The sequence below is a fragment of the Peromyscus maniculatus genome, chromosome 16 (assembly GCF_049852395.1).
Source record: "Peromyscus maniculatus bairdii isolate BWxNUB_F1_BW_parent chromosome 16, HU_Pman_BW_mat_3.1, whole genome shotgun sequence".
Classification (NCBI taxonomy): Eukaryota; Metazoa; Chordata; class Mammalia; order Rodentia; family Cricetidae; genus Peromyscus; species Peromyscus maniculatus.
In genome coordinates this window covers 16143019-16159271 of record NC_134867.1, presented here as the reverse complement: position 1 = coordinate 16159271, position 16253 = coordinate 16143019, and the positions used below count along the sequence as shown (strand labels likewise).

General features: G+C 48.4%; 1 protein-coding gene across 8 annotated transcripts in view; it reads left to right on the top strand.

The window, feature by feature from the left end:
• The first annotated feature begins 1031 nt into the window (after positions 1-1031).
• Positions 1032-16253, top strand: part of Fyn (FYN proto-oncogene, Src family tyrosine kinase) — a 200511-nt gene continuing 185289 nt past the window's right edge. For 2 of the 8 annotated variants that reach the window (XM_076552432.1, XM_076552435.1), the window contains exon 1: positions 1038-1171. Coding sequence is in view for 3 of the 8 variants with exons in the window: in XM_006984305.4 (XP_006984367.2) it covers positions 12205-12230 (26 nt within the window). In the remaining 5 variants the exon portion in view is untranslated. Of the gene's footprint in view, positions 1172-12142; positions 12231-13054; positions 14630-16253 lie in introns of those variants that run through there. The other 6 variants (XM_006984305.4, XM_006984304.4, XM_076552430.1 and 3 more) reach the window with 5 other exon arrangements.

Here is a 16253-nt window from a genome sequence, read left to right as displayed (position 1 = left end):
ACCAACAGAAGTTTGAATGCCCCAAGAAGCCAGACCAGCAACGGCTACTGCTAAACATCTGGAGAAAGGGTGCAAACAACCTTTGCTGTGTGGCTTCGGGTTTCTTTGTTGCAGGACCTTTGCATTTCAGCAATACTTACTCCTGACTTTTTTTTTTTTCTGGAAAAGAAAGATATATGGGTGCCCAAGAAAGTGAGACTTCTAAGACTTTTTTTTGGGGGGTGGGGTTGTTATTCGTTGTGTTTGCGGGGTCCTAGCTTCTGCAATGGAACTTCTCTACTTTGCTCCTCACTTCTCCGATTTGCCTTCGCCAGTCTCAACACCTTTCCGTTTCATCCTCCCACTCTCAAAGGCGAGGCTATTTCTCTGGAGAAATAGGTTCCCAGGGCTGTTCGGCTGCAGTGGCAGGTGCCAGTGTCTACTATCAAAGTAGAAAGCAGATCATAGTCTCCGCTCTCTCCGGTCCACCCCGTCAACTCCCGACTCCACCACACGATCCTCAGACACACACCTCCTCCTCCTCCTCCTCCAACCTCGCATCCTCTCGCACACCCTGCGCCGCCCGCATGCCAGGATGCCCGCCACCACAGTAACGCTCAACCCACTCGGCGGCCCCACCCAGGGCCGTCCCGCCTCCCACGCGCGCACCAATGGCTGCGGCCCTCGGCTCCCAGCGGGCCCTTTGATAGGGCAGAGCCACCTGACAGTCTCAGCGCGGGTCCCGCCCCCCTCCCGCACCCCTCGGGATCCGGAGCAACCCGAGCATCAGCGAGAGTAGCTGCGAGAAGCCGCGGCGGCGGCGGTGGCGCGTCGGTGCAGTTGCGCCATCTGTCAGGAGCGCAGCCGGCGGGGAGGGGGCTCCGCGGAGAAGGAGGAGGGGTCGCCGTGCGCCGGGCCTCCGAGACCCGCCCGCCGGCCAGGAGCGCCGCGAGGCCGCCGCGAGCCGGAGCGCTCCGAGGACTCCCCGGGCGCACACAAAGCCGCCGCCCGCGCCAGGGAGGGACCGGGCTGCCGGGCCGGGGACACCGGCGCCGCCCCCTCGGCGCTTCGCGAGGCCCCACGAGCTCCCGGGCCCCGCCGCGGAGCCGCCGGAGCCGCCTGGGCCGCGCCGGAGGAGGGCGGGGAGAGGACCATGTGAATGTGCTCCGGAGCCGAGCGCCACGCCACGCAGGTAAGCGGCCGGGGGAGGGATGCGCGGAGCCGCGGGATGCTGCGGAGACGCCGGCCGGGCCCGGCGCCCCCGCACGGGCTGCCCCCGCTGCGGTCCCGCCGCGCCGCCTGCGGGGCGCCGAGCCCCGGGCTCCCCGCGACGCAGGACACTCAACGCGGGGTGCCGCCCCGAGGCTGCGCGGGCACCGGGGTGCATTTCCTCGGCCGCCGGCGGGCGCCGGGTGAAAAATAGGAATTGGCTTGGGGGCGAGGTTGGCCCAGCTCCGCCCCCGCCCTCCTTTCGCGGCCCCCCGCGGGGACCCGGGCTGTGTGTGTTGTTTTAATGTCAGGGATGATGTAATCACTTAATAATTGATGCCCCGTGTTGCTTTCCTCCCCACCCAACCCCTGCCCCACTCCTCCACCTCTCGGCCTCCTCCCTCGGCGGCCCTCGCCTTTCCCCAGCGCATCCTCCTGCCTATTTCTGGAACCTCCCTTGCACTTCCCCCACCCTCCCCTTCACCCTTCCTGTGCCACCACCCACCCACCCTTCCCCTTTCCCCTGTGCCTGGCCTGGCCTCCTCTTCCTCTGTCCCCCCACCCCTTCTGCTCTGTCAAGCTCCCCTCTCCACTGGCTGGATTTCCTCCCTACTTCCCTAGGTCGGTGGATGGTTTTGTTTGGTCTCCTCCAGGCTCTCTTATCTCTGAGGCCCCAGGCAGAAGGGACTGGGCTAGAAAGAGGCCACCAAGCTTGGGCCCAGGAGGCGTTTGCTGGGACTCACTGGGAGGAGGGATAATAAAATCACCCATTTTGCCCCTCCTCCCTCCAATAAATCAGACTTGCTCAGTGTGTGTGTGTGTGTGTGTGTGTGTGTGTGTGTGTGTGTGTGTGTGTGGCACAAAGAGCCCTTTCAGTTCATAGAGAAGAGACATAAAGTACCCAGGGCACCATGCTTCTTGTTTCTCATACGGGGGCTTCCCTTTCTTTCTGATGAAACTGTTGGTCTCTTAGTCCTTTCTGCCACATTTACCAAAAAAATGAAAGCTCCCAGATCCCGGGCGGCAGGTGCGGGCATTCTGCTGTATTCACAGAATGGTAACGCTGAGTGGCAACTGCAGTTTCTTCTATTTAAGGGGGTGGGAGATTATTTCAGCTGTCTTAGGAGTTGCTATACTTTCAAGGAAGCCTTCTCTCCTTCCCCATTTCCTCCTCTTTCTCTTTGAGGATGGGTACTGATACCTGAGACAGGATAAACTGATGGAGGATCAGAAAAAAAAATTGTTTCTGAGTCAGAATCAAACTGAGAAGACTGAAGCAGCCCTTAAGGTCCAAGGCCGCTATAGTGAAATGTTCTCTGGTCTGCCCAGCAATGGTGCTCTGCCCTTTTATTTAAGTAACGGGGCCGTGGATATGGCTGCATGGGGCTGGCATTTGGAAGACCACCGGAGATGGCACTTGTTGGCTTCAAGGTTGCCTTTGAATGCCCACATCCTTCCTCTCACCGCCAAAGCGACTACAATACTTTCCATCCTTTGTGCTCGGTGTCCCTGTCTCTGCCCCGTGAGGACCAAGCCTTCTTCCGACGAAGAAAACCCTCAGGTTTTGGAGGAAGTGGTTTCACCTCACAAGCTTCGGGGGTAGTTAACTATAAACGGGATGTAGGTATCTGAATTCAGAACCCATGATGTTCCTCTTCAAGTGGAAACATTAATGTAAATCTCAGTCTTGATATGTCAAGACTTAGGTTGGATCTGCGGACTCCTGGATTGTGGTTTCTTGGCTGTTGAAAGTAACAAAACCGTCCCAAGTTTATTCTTTAGCCGTTTTAGCTGAAAAGAATTGTGATGTTTTAAACTCTGACATTCCCCGTGGAACTTTTTACATTTTAAAAAAAATAGGCAGAAGGGTTAATACTAAATGTTCTCTGAAAACAAAGGCTGGTTTGTGGGGATACCAGACCCAGAGAGGAAAGTCAGCACACAGTAAATGGACACTGTGCTGCCCACGTTAGAGGAACGTGTTAGTGGTGAGGTTGGACATGAGCGAATGCTCTCTACTTCCCCGGGGTCTGGAGTCTCCAACCCCATCAGATTCGCCCGAAGTCTTCAGCCTCCATGGCCAGCACAAATGTCATCAGTTTTCTGAAGGCTTCTCCAACTCCTCTGCTCCAAACCACCAGGTCTCTGAATTTGTCTTCCAACGTCATCACTGGACACTGTTTGGTCTTCTGTTTCGACCACTAACTGGTCAGCCCCTTGAGGAGAGAACCTCATCTGGCTTGTGTCATTTTCTATCAAGTTTTACTTTAGTTGGTATTACTTGGTGGTTTGATTTAGGGAGCAACGAATGTGAATTAGGTCAATGATATGTTCCTAACATCTGTTTTAAGTAGACTCATGTTAGCAGCTCTAACAGGCCTGGAAATATAGAATGGTACAAAAACAAAGGGTATTTATTCTTGCTCATGTGATGGTTCCCAGTAGGTGTTTCTGTTCAGCGGGTGGCGTTCCTCTGTGCAGTGAGTGACTCTGGGTCCCACTCTTCCGCCGTGCCGTAGCTTTCCATGGTAACCTGTTCTAGCTGACAGATCGGTGGGATAAAAAGAGTTGGGGAGGGTGCATCTCCCTTTAGCATGCTTTGGTCCAGACGTGGCACATGTCCCTTCCGCTCAGTCTTCGGGAGAGATCTGACTATGTGCCCAGGCTTAGCTTCAGGGGAATCTGAGAAGTCTAGGTTAGCCATTTGCCCAGAGAAAAGAGTAAGAAGTGTCTATTAAACAGCTTTGTTTAACACTTAGCCAAGCACTTCCCCTCACTCTCCTTTAAAAGCTTAAACGATGATGAGAACTAAGTAGTAGATGAAAGCCAACACCCATCATTGTTTTTGTTCCTTTGATTTTATAAGTTCAGGTATTTTCATCTTCAGCATATTAAAAACCTGGCTTTTGGTCATTTCCAGGGGCCACCATTGGGCAGTCCCTTACCATACCATTATTTAATGCCACTCTGTGGCCTTTGATGTGGTCTTTTACCTCAGAAGCACCTATCTTGGCCTAGTTTTTATCTGGCAGTTCTGTCGACTCCAAAGAGGCTAGGGAGGATCCTTACAAATCTTGGTTCCATTTTACTTAGTTTCCTTAAGAAATTAAGAAAAGTAAGAAATTGACACATGGTAAGGGTTTCATGGGGACTGGGCGGTGTGGATGAGGGAGCAAGGGTCGTAGAGCTAGGTGTTTGTTTAGGTTACTAAAGACTGAACTCATATTCCTGTTTATTCATTGATACAGCTTTCTTTCATGTTCCTCTTCTCCATCAGCATGTAGGACAGGGGAGCCTCCCTCACCAGCAGCTCTGGCTGTGTCTTTGGGTCCAGCACATTGCATGGAAGCTAACTGTGCTTTTGGGCCTGGAGTAGGGCGCTGCTAGCGTTCCAAATGGTTCCCAGTCCCCACAGGCTTTGACGTTGTTGCGGGAGGTCTCTGTCCATCTCAGTTATCACAGTTGATAATGCATGTGCTTTTATTTTTGCAGTGACCCTTTTCTTATATTTATCTTTCCTACAAACATTGGGTCACTGTTGTTTGTGCAAGATAGCAAGGAGATGAGATGTGGCCATGAATACTTGCGGAGTCCTTGCTCCTCAGAAGGCCACAGTCTACTAGAGGAGATGACAATAATAAACAGTAGTTAACATTTATTGAGCATTCTCTGTGTGGTGTGTCCCACTTAAGCTCTAATCTGAGCAATAATGATATGAGCCAGTGTGTCTGATAATCACCATTTTATAGAAAGAAAATTACAAGTTTCAATAGTTCTTGAGTAACTAATCTAAAACCATAATTCTAAGGGGAGAGTCAGGATCAGGCTCGATTAGTTGGGCTACAGGATCCTTGGCCTGTGCTACTAGGTGAAGGAGGAGATGTATGGGAATGAGGTTAGCTGAGTTGTGTTGGAAGTCCACTGTACCAGAAAAAAAAAAATATGCCCAAAAGTAACTTTACAAACTGTTTGGGATGCTGCAACTAGTTCAGGACTAGATGGGGCCAGTGGAGAGATGGACAGAGGGGTAAGTAAGACAGAGCTGAAGGAGTAATTGAAAAGGTTTTTTTTTTTCCGAGTGCTCATCCTGAGTGCCATAGAGGAGTTACAAGTAGAGATGTGGTATTTTATGAACATAACTTGGTCATAGTGTGGGGCATGGCCTGAGGTAGACAAGAACCATTCCAGAAAAATTGTTTGCAGAATCTGCTAACAACACATGAAGGTCTGAATGGGAATGATGTCGCAGAGATAGAGTGAGAAAGATGGAGACAGAGCAGAGAAATCACTGAATGAGGTGGAGAGTTGTGTCAACCAGTAAGACAGCAGACAGGTAGCTTCATTGTGGTCACTTTGGACTTTTATGCAGGTGACTGGATGGGTGGGTCTGGAACTAGGGAAGAAGACTAAGATTCAAATATAAATTTGCTAGTAGCAAATTGCAAAATACTTGAAGTCATGGAAATACATTCCTTGGGTAGAATATGCCAATAGAAAGAACAGATGTGGCCAAGGGGAGCCCTGTAACAGAAATAGGGGTGCAGGCCCTCAGTGGAGGAGATCCCAGGTATGACAAGCCAGGGGTTTGAGTAGTATCTGGGGCCAGAAAGTTGACCAGATACAGGATGGAGAAGTGCCATTGGATATAGCATGGGGAGTTTGGGAACCTGACCAGAGGACCATCCCGAGACCAGAGAGGTAGCAGTCTTGGCACCTGCCTCAGCACAGCAAGTGCAGCAGTTGGACATGCCATCACAAGGAATCCACTTACAGAGCTTTTCAAGGGTGCAGGTCATGGAACCTAGAACCTCAAGGATCATATAGTTCACGCCAATTTCACCTGAGGCAAAATGAAATCCAGAGAGAATTGGTAACCTATTCAAAGGGCCAAAGTCCCCAGATTTTTGAGCCTTTCAAAAGTTAAGGTGAGGGGTGAGGTTTAGAGCATGGAGCTGAAGTGGAGTCCAGGTTTGATCATCCCAGATGTCTGACCTGATCTTTCTTTACTTATTTCTTTATTATTATTATTTGTTTAATGTGTGAGATGGGGGTGGTAAATGCTTGTGAGTACAGGTGTCTTGAGGAGGTCAGAGGTATCAGATCCCCTGGAGCTGGAGATAAAGACAGTTGTGAGCTGCCTTATGTGGGTTCTGGGGGCTGAACTAGGGTTCTCTCCAAGAGCATTATACATTCTTAACCACTGAGCCTTCTCTCTGCTCCCATTTCTTCTGAATGACTGGTTCTCACCCTTCCTAATGCTGTGACCCTTTAATACAGTTACCCAGGTTGTGCTGTCCCCAACCATAAATTTTCATTGCTACTTTATAACTGTAGTTTTGCTACTGTTGTGAATTGTAATGTAAATATCTGTGTTTTCTGATGGTCTTTTCGGAGGAGGGGGGGATTTTTTTTTTTGTTTTTTGAGACAGGGTTTCTCTGTGTAGCCCTAGATGTCCTGGAACTCACTTTGGAGACCAGGCTGGCCTCAAACTCACAGAGATCCTCCTGCCTCTGCCTCCTGAGTGCTGTGATTAAAGGCGTGCACCACCACCACTCAGCGACATTTCCAGTAGTCTTAGGTGACCCCTGCACAAGGGTCACTTGACCCCCCCCCACACAATGGGTCATTACCCACAGATTGACAACCACTCCATTTGAAGTGGAGTCTGAGAGAATTGACAAATGTAAAGCACTTAAAGCCACACCGCACATATCAGTAAACCACGTGTTTGCTGTTCTTAATGTATAATGTGTGCACACGCACATGCGCACACAAGCATTTAGAAAGCAGTGATCACATTATATTTGCCTGTGATCTCGAGCAACACTGTTTGTATGTGCGTGAGTTTATTGAAAAACATTGTTTGTATATTAGGAAAATTTGAGTGTTTAGAAAGAGATCTAATGGAAGACTGTCAGTCGCAGATCAAGATATGTTAGGAAAGATAGGAAATTTGCTTATATGGTCTGGTTGAAACAGCATTTTCAGTGAGTCTTTTTTAAGACAGGCAGAGTCTTCTTTATCCCTGAGAACAGAAACATAAAGGCATTCCGGAGTCAACCCTGTAAAGGGTTTCTTTGTTTCCATCTGACAACCAGAACTGTAACCTATTTACACTTCAGTCCCTGGAGTTGGACTTTCGAATGTATCCTGATTTTGCAGAGGAAAAAGAAGCTACAAAGTAGGAAAATCCATGCACTGGATTTCTGAAAAGAAAAAAAAGAGTTGGGTTATTTAGAGAAATATGATCATCTTCCAGAGTTTGTAGTTGAGCAAATCTAATTTTTAGCTCTTAAAACAGTCTGAGTAGCCTCAACAACATTATCTAGATGGGCTTGGGTGACATGCGGTATAGACAGCTTCGGGGTAAGTGACACTCGGACTTGATTAGGACACAGTAATCCTAGAAGGATATAAATTGAACTGGATTTACGGCCTAATAAAAACGTGGGAAGAAAAGATAATGCTCCCTGACTCATGGAACTTGAACAGTGTTTGCTAGACTCGGAGTTGTGACATTCAGATGAGAACACTTCTATTGGTCTCCACCTGGTTCCACAGGGCCTGCCCTGTACCTCCCTCGGGATGGGAGGCCGCCTTGGTCTTCTTGGGTGCATTTAGGAAGTACAGATCCTGTTGCGCATTAGTTTTCCCACAATCTCAAGCAACACCGTGCTGTCTTGGGAAAGTAGTTACTGAGCATCTATTTCCTGTAAACTTTTGTGAGGAAAAAATAATGACAGTGTCAGAAAGGCTTAGGTTATTGCTCATTCTTCTTCCAAAACCTTTTCCCGAGAATTGCGTGGTTTGGTCCTGCACTTCCCCTCACCGTTTCTGTTGGTAATAAAAACATGCACACACCTTACCTCGGCTGCTTGGCTCCTGTCTGAATTTGCCGGACAGATCACACCAGCCTTTTATTGACCCCTGGAGGCCTGTGTTTGCCATTCTACACACAGTAATTTTTTAAAAATCACAACAACTTGTGACAGGGACAATATTATTATCCCCATTAGTCACACGGGGAGACCGAGGCACGTGTCACACAGCTCATAGCTAGTGAGGCCGGGCCTGGGTGCTGCCTGCTTCTGAAGGCTGTTTATACCTCGTCCCTGTCCTTTTGTCTCTGCTCTGCAGTTACTGTGTCACGTGCTAGGGGACAGACAGGCACCTTTACCCCACCGTGAGAACGTCACTCCTGATGTAGCCAGTGAGGACTCACCTCCTGAGAAGCCCCCTGCACCCTCCCTCAGAGCTCCCACAGCACTTGCTTACCACCTCCTGTCACCCTCATACAGCCTGACTCATGCCGCAGAGGGAGGCAGGTGGGTGGGGGACAAGGAGGCCTGGACTTTGACAGTGACATGGAAGCCCTTGGCAAACCAGGGGTGTGTGGCGGTGATTAGCCAGGGCAGCGTACGGCACTGTCCCATGATGTTATTAGCCCCACTTAACAAGAAAACGGAAGCATAGAGGTTATGTGATTTTTGTCAAGGCTGATAAGTGGCAGAGCTGGGGACCTGAACCCAGGTGGTCTGGCTCCAATGTCTGTGTTCTTTCCTTTTGTTCTGTCTCTCAAAAGAGATTGTGATCCAAGAGGGAGAGTCTGTACCCAGCAGCTCCCATGCCGGCACCATACAGCTAGTGTATTGAGAGCATTCACCGGGCCTTTCATTCTTCCCTCCACCCTTGCAGAACAGCAAACAGGTAATAAAACCAGGTTTTCCCTCCTAAGAAAGAACACTATGTCAGTACTGGTATTGCGGAGTACCGGGGACCCTGCTGGAATGCGTGTTCCCAGGCCACTTTCTGATTACAGTCGGACAGCCAGGCTGGATCACTTTGAAATCTCGGGGAGCTGGGAGGAGCCATGGGAAGGAGGTGGAGGAGCTTCTAGAAGTCAGGGAGCGCACTGAGTAAGGAGTCCCAGCTCTGATGGTGGAGCAGGTAGGGATTGTCAGAAATGATCCCTCCAGCCAGAGTTGGGGGAGCCTTGGCCTCTGTCACAAGAAGACCTCTTCAGTTGGCATTTTAAAGGTTTCTAAGTCTGCTCTCTTTGAATGTGCTAGTGGGATTTTATCTGGTGAATTCAGACTCTATTTTGTTCAGAGCTCCCATCTTTGAGGCACCCCAAAATAGCAGGCTTTTTAGAAGTTGTGTAAGGAGTCCATCTGCTTTATATGGAAAAGTAGGGCTTTAACGGAAAATTTGAAACAAGCCAGTTTTCTTTTCCCACAACAAAGCCCAGGGAACTTTCCCCGTCCTTCTTTAAATCCCAGAAGAGGTGCTTGGGTCTGCATGTCTGTGACAACCTGTCCGGTTCAAACTCCACTGGCAGGCAAAAGAGTGCCAGGCTGTCCCGTCATGTCCACACCTGTTAAAAGTCATAACATTTCCAAATATTGACACTAGTACAATTTGATTTTTGTCTCAATTTTATTTTAATCTCAGCACGTGAGTCACATAAGAATGTTTTAGAAAGGGTTCACAGTTTCTCTGGTTATTCTCTCGGCTTGGAGAGTGTCCTTTGGTCTAGTTTCTTTCCTAACCCAGAAATGCAAACACAGCATCTTATTGTTTTTCCGGACACAGGCTCCCAGCCTGGCTTATCAGCAAACCTGAACATTTTGTCATTCTTACTGTTTATCGTGTGTCCTCCTGGACAGGGTCCCTCTGTGCCAGTTCATTGTACACCTTGGTCTGGTCCTCGTCCTCAGAATACAGATCCTTTGGACTCTGGCTTGCAAAGACCATTTGCTTCACTCCCCTGCCTCTGGATTGGTGGGGAGGCACTGTTCCTGTCAGCAAGAGCTAGCTGGTGTTGATGCTGGTTCCTCCTGCGTGCTAACATCCCACTGAGGAGGAGGCCAAAGACCAGATTCCTGAGCACGGGCCTTCCAAGCCTCCAAGGTCCCCATGTCATTCCTCAGTTAAACCTGGCTCACCTCACTGCTTAGCCAAGATGGCTGTCCCCACCCATATATCTTTAACACGGATCATCTGTTCTTGCCTTCATTCCCCTCTCCTAGACCCCTAATCGCCCCTTTCCCTTAGAATTCTTCCCGTTTGTCAAGGCCCAGCTAGAGTCCCAGTCTCTTCATTTTCTTACATTAAGTATTCACATCTCTCAGTAGCTTCCTAATACACAGTACCTTGTGTTATTAGTTATAACTTGATATGAGAAATCCCAAGTTTAAGGGGTTTTATGACTTGCCCAGGTTAGTTCTCCAGCTGCTAATCTAGCTGAGACCAGCTCTCTAGTTTCCCAAAGTCCTTATGTGGCGGTTCTGTCTTCTCAAGAAATTGATGTCCTTTTCGTGCCAGCATATCACTTGCTGTTCCATCTTTTTGTCTGTCCAGCTTAGAGTAGTGCAGCCCACAACTAGAAGGCCAGTGGATGCTTCTTTAGATGGGCCTGGAGCAAGGCCGGGTACAGCTGGTTTCCTGCATACATGTTATTAGACTGGCATCTTCCTGGGCTCTCGGGTGTCCTGGTGGCAGAAGGTGCATTTCCCACTGACTGTGGTCTAGGTATAGCAATTGTCCTACACTGTTCAGGATCTATCATATCTTGAGAATGGCATGTATTTTTAAAGAACTCGGTTCAGAAGTTTTAGCTTTTTGCCAAAAGTTTCAGGTGGTCAGGAAAGTAGTGGAGTCTTTTCCCTCTGCCATTAGGTTTTTCGTCAGCAGTTTTTTTCAAAGGGAGAGGGGGGCTAAGCCATGAGGGGGAGGCTATCACACTGCAGAGTGACGTGCGAGGCCAGGGGGAATCTGCAGGATGGCTCCGCAGCGGGAGGAGCCTGGAAGCCTGTGGTAGTGAATGCTGAAAGAAGGGGCTGCCTGGGGTACAGGGGGTGTGCCCTGCGGCCTCCGAGGCAGAGGGAGCGGGTAGGGCCTCCCCCCCCCCCCCCCCCCCCCCCCCCGGTGTACCGGCCCATTTCTGGACTCCACACTGGCCTGAGTCCCCTCAGCTCTACAGAAGGCGGCTTTGTCTGTGGGGTGCCTTCTCCACGTGGCATCATCTGAAGAATCCCTTCATCAGGGGAGGAGGGTTTCATACCAGATTTAAGGTCCTGTAAAGTAAGGATTTGACACTGTAGCTCAGCTTCAGCCTTTCTGTCTCTCTCTCTCTCTCTCTCTCTCTCTCTCTCTCTCTCTCTCTCTTCTTTGTCTTTCAAAGGAATGGTAGGAAATGAGCTTTTTATAAAATGTTTTCCATGGTTACAGGAGGGACGGTCTAGTCATTTTTGTAACAAAAGACACAACAGCACACTGGGCGGTGTTTGTCAGGGGTTCATTAAGCGTCTTCTGAACCACCTGTGGGCTGCGCCGGCCGCCCTGGATCCTCATTAATGGCTTCCCCTACCTAGCCTCACCTGAACGCTGGGTTTCCTGTGCGTGGGGGGAGGGGGTGGGAAGGAGGACGTTTTCCATGGATGGGGGACAGCTGCGGACGCGAACATGCCTGGTGTTCACTGTTGTTGGCAAGGCTGTTGTGGTCTTTGGGAGGTGGGGGCGGGGTGCGTGGCTTGCTTTAAACCCGGCACAGTCTAGGATTTAAAATTTCCCTGACTCCTGCCTTAAATGTAGGAGGCCACACCCAGCTCTGACAATATGGACCTTTGGCTGCCCTCTGTTGGCATCTAATGTCACCACCTGACTTAGGTACCCAGTTCGTTCATGTCCAGCCGCTTTGGTGCATGCTGTCGCCAATACTCTTTTAGTAGCAGGCGTCGAGAAGATTGAGTACAACTGTGTGTGCTCATGTGTGCTTGCTGGTTACAGTGTTCTTGCATGTTTTTAGTAATACTTCTGGATGGAGATGTATCTCAAGAAAACTTTCCTTTTGTGAGCAGTACCTCAGATAATCCTGTTATATCTGGATCCTCAGGGTCAGTTTAGAATCCACATTGTCTTTTCAGGTAATAATTCGAATTCTGTGTTCCATCTTAGGTGAAAATTCTGTGGTCCTTTTCTTACCCTGCCTACAATTAGGGGTAGAGGCATAGAGAATGGGTCACACCTCGCCCTTTTCTTTGTAAGTATAGTAGACTGAGGAATTCTCTCACTGGTTTGTCATGATGGAACATACTCTTGTTTTCAGGTGGCTGGAGTTGGAGATAGTTCTCTTAGAGGCTGAGTTATTCTGTGGAAGCCAGTGAGGGGTGCCTGGGAGAATCTAAGAATGTGGTAGAAGGAACACAGCCAGGGTGCTTTGTAACGTGCTGGTAGCATGTTAATCTATCCATTCCAATCTATCTATTAATCTACCTATTCCAATCTGTCCTGGAAGTGGATAGATTACAGCCCATTTCTTCCAAGTATGACCCAGAGAGACTTGATGCTTGTAAGATTGTAGTCCTCCTCATGACCCAACTGTGTTCCCACTCAGACTCCACCACGGGGAAAGTCCAGCACGCAGAAGTGATTGAGTCTGCTATATCTAAGGCAAGCCTGTCTGCCTTCCCTGTTCATCATCTCTCCCACCATGACAAAGCTCTTTCTCTTCATTGGGTGAAGCACCTTGCCCCAACAACAGTTCTTCCTTAGACCTGAGAAGGAAGACTGTTCTTCCAAAGCATCCATCTGGGCTCTCATTGCCGCCTTCTTTACTAATGAGGGAGATGTTGGTGAGGCAGGAAGAGGTGGAGTAACGGACAGAAGAGGATGTGGAGAGTCTAGAAAAGGTTCAGAGAGCACTCAGCTTCAGGATAGCTTGTGACTAGACGGATCATAATAAATATCTGGATTGACACCCCATTGGAATGTAGAGGGTTATTTATTTATTTATTTATTTTTGGTTTTTCGAGACGGTTTCTGTGTAGTTTTGGTGCCTATCCTGGATCTCGCTCTGTAGACCAGGCTGGCCTTGAACTCACAGAGATCCGCCTGGCTCTGCCTCCCGAGTGCTGGGATTGAAGGAGTGGGCCGACAAGGCCCAGCGAACTTGGGAGTTTTTAATGGTTCCCCTCAGGGCAGTTTTGTGACTTTGATTGGTAGTACTTTTGACTTTGGAATGGGGAAGCAGGCCTTATGGTGACCTAGAGTTAAGTATTGAGTTGACTAGTTAAGTGGGCAGGGTGTTCTAAGAAGTTAAAGAAAACATTTGAATCAACTCAAAGTAGAGCTCAGGGATGGGTTGTAGGCTTGAACTGGGAATGATAAGGGCCTGATCTCTGAGGAGTTAACCCAGTAGGTATGTAGAAGAGAGGCAAAGGTGAAGAGTCTCCAATAAGGAGACTCAGGGAGGTGGAAGGTTCCAGTTGGATCTTTGTTAAATGAATTTCTGCGCAGCAGTAGAAAACCTGTAGAGAGGAGGGACAGTAGATGTGAAGAATTTGAGAATGGAGCCCATTGGCCCCTATTGCTCTTGGTTCAAACATTTATAAATATTTTGAAAAAAGGGTGTATGCATGGGTTGCTTTTATCCTTAATGAGTGTTCTGGGCCCTGGAGACGTTGATCATGAGCAGTTGGATAGCGGGAATCATTTTTAACTGATGGTCAGTTTTCTTTTTTTTTCTCCGATTTCCTGCTGCCCTGGGACTCTCCCCATTGAAGGCTAAGGATCCTTTTACTTTAAGGGGAGGACAGAACATAGCCGAGGACAAGAGTACTTTGCTTGGCTGTTGATGTTCAAGCAGGCCTTTCAAGCATGTTTCAGAGACCAGAGTCAGCTCAATCCTTCATTTAAGAGGCAGGCTTTGTTAGGAGGAAAATAATTGTGGGTCCCAAGGACCCATACCTCAGAAGGCCAGGCATGTCTATGTGAATGAAGCTCATGGGGCAGGGGGCTGCAGGGCAATTCCCCTCTGAATGGAAAGGAGACATTCTCCCCTGGGTTCGTGAGAGGGTCCAGACACTAGGAGAAGTCGATTTAAGGGCTGGATGGTCACTGAGACCCATGCTCCTTCCTCAGATCCCTCTAAGGGGTCATTCAGATGTCTGTAGCTCCAGATTAGTGGAACAGCCCCTGCAGGCAGAGGACATGTGTGCCCTCTTACCTGTGTGGAACTTTGGGAAGAAACCACTTTTAAGTGTGCCCTGCCGTGGGCACATTTAGGTAGAGCCAGGCCCGGAGAGTGGCCCCTCTTGGTTCCCCAAAGCTTGCACATGACATAGGGAGGAACCCTGAGCGTCAGCCCTGCTTACTCTCTGAGTGGGTGTAGAGTTGCTGAGCATTCTGGGGCCTGAGAGGAAGGTTGAGAGAAGGAAGTATTCCTGTCTCACCGCTGGAGGCTGGCTGAGATCGTACTGCAGATACTGCCAAACTCTAGTGAGGAGTTGACCAGTGCGTCAGCAGACCTAAGCCCACACCCACAGAGAGAGGAGGATCTACCCCATAGGGGCCGTCATTGCTCCGACCAGACCCCTCCTCGTCACTGCCATGGTCTGTCATCTTCCCTGAGGGAGGAATGGCTTTGAGAGGCGTGCAGAGGTGAGTTTAATTGTCTAATTGCGGGAAGCAACCAAAGTCTTAACTCCTAAGAAGAGACTGGAGCGAGATTGTATTTTTTCTGTCACAAGCAGAAATGTAATGTTAATAATTAAGTTGAATCCAACCATTGAGAAATAAAGTAGCGTATTTTAAAATACATGGTGGAGTGTGCACCTCAAGCCAGAGCAGGTAGGCTGTGCTTTTACTCTGAGGTAGGGCAGGGAATTCCTTTGAAGAAGTCATGGCTCAGGATACCTGTGTCAGGCTTACTTTGAGTGAGAAGTGAGACGTTCCACCCCGAAGGCTAGAGCTGTCTACTTGGAACCATAGAGTGCAGCGAGAGGTTCGCTCTCCAGGCTTAGCTGCTGAGAGTTCTTGCCAACGCTGTGGAAGGAGGGACCTCAGGTCAGGGAAACATTTCGAGGTACCAGCCTCTCTCAGACTTGCCCCGGTGTTGGACACTAGAGGAGAAATTTTACTATATGTCCCTCTTGTTCACTATTTAGAATGAAATGGGCAAAATGCTAGATATGATGTCCCTAAACACAAGAGGAGGTGCCCTTCATTTTTATTCAGTCCCCATGTACTAAATAAAGCATCCGTATGCAGGGATTCATTTCCAAGTATAATTCCTAAGTACTTTCCAGAACACTCAGATGAGAGGGAGAAAAACCCTTTAATTACATTTCACTTCTCACTGACATTCATACAAGGATGATGCCGCATTTAGGAAGATGTGTTTGGAAACCTGTGTGTCCTGAAATACCTAGTAATTTTTGAGAGGAAATCTCTAGGCCTATTTTAAAAGCACGTGCTGGTTGGAGGTGTGGTGGGAACTACCTGATGGGACATTGCTTATGGATTTTCCTGCCAGAAAATTGCTGTAACATTCTGTGCTAATTTCAAGCCATAAATACACCCTCTGTTTTCCCTTCTCTGTCAGTAAGAGCCAGGAGAGCTAGAGATGGGGTACCATGATTTAATTGAAAAGAGTCACTAAATACAATTCTATAACTGAAATATATATATATATATATATATATATATATATATATATATATGTTGGCAAGTTAAAAAATTGGGTTTGTGAAATAGCTCTATTTAAAGACTAAATAAAATAACATTTCTAAAACTTATAAACATATGTATATACACATTAGAGAAACAGTCTCTTACCCTGGGTATTTGTGTGTTAGGAATATAGAGTGGGATTTTCTACTACTAACTTAAGCCAGTTTTTAGTACTCATGTCACTGGTATTTTTTTTTTTTTATGAAGAATGAGTTGTTCTCAATTTTCTCATAAAGTTATTGCAATCTCTTCAGAATTACATTGATGATTAGTACTTGAGATGGATACCTGTGAGTAACACTTTATTTCTACTTGAGACAGTGGCTCTGTATGCAGGGGCAGGTTCCCTGCCATGCTCAGAGCAAATTCTACTAACTGGAGGCTCTTCCCAGACATTCCCCATGCTCCCATAACGAAGTGTGTAAACATTTTTGCCTAATAGTTTCACAGGTCCTTCCTCCTTATTTTAGAATTGCTACCTCCAACAAACATCTACAATTCACAATTTAGCGGACTAAGTTATTCTGCTTTGTCTCGGACGATGGAGGATCAG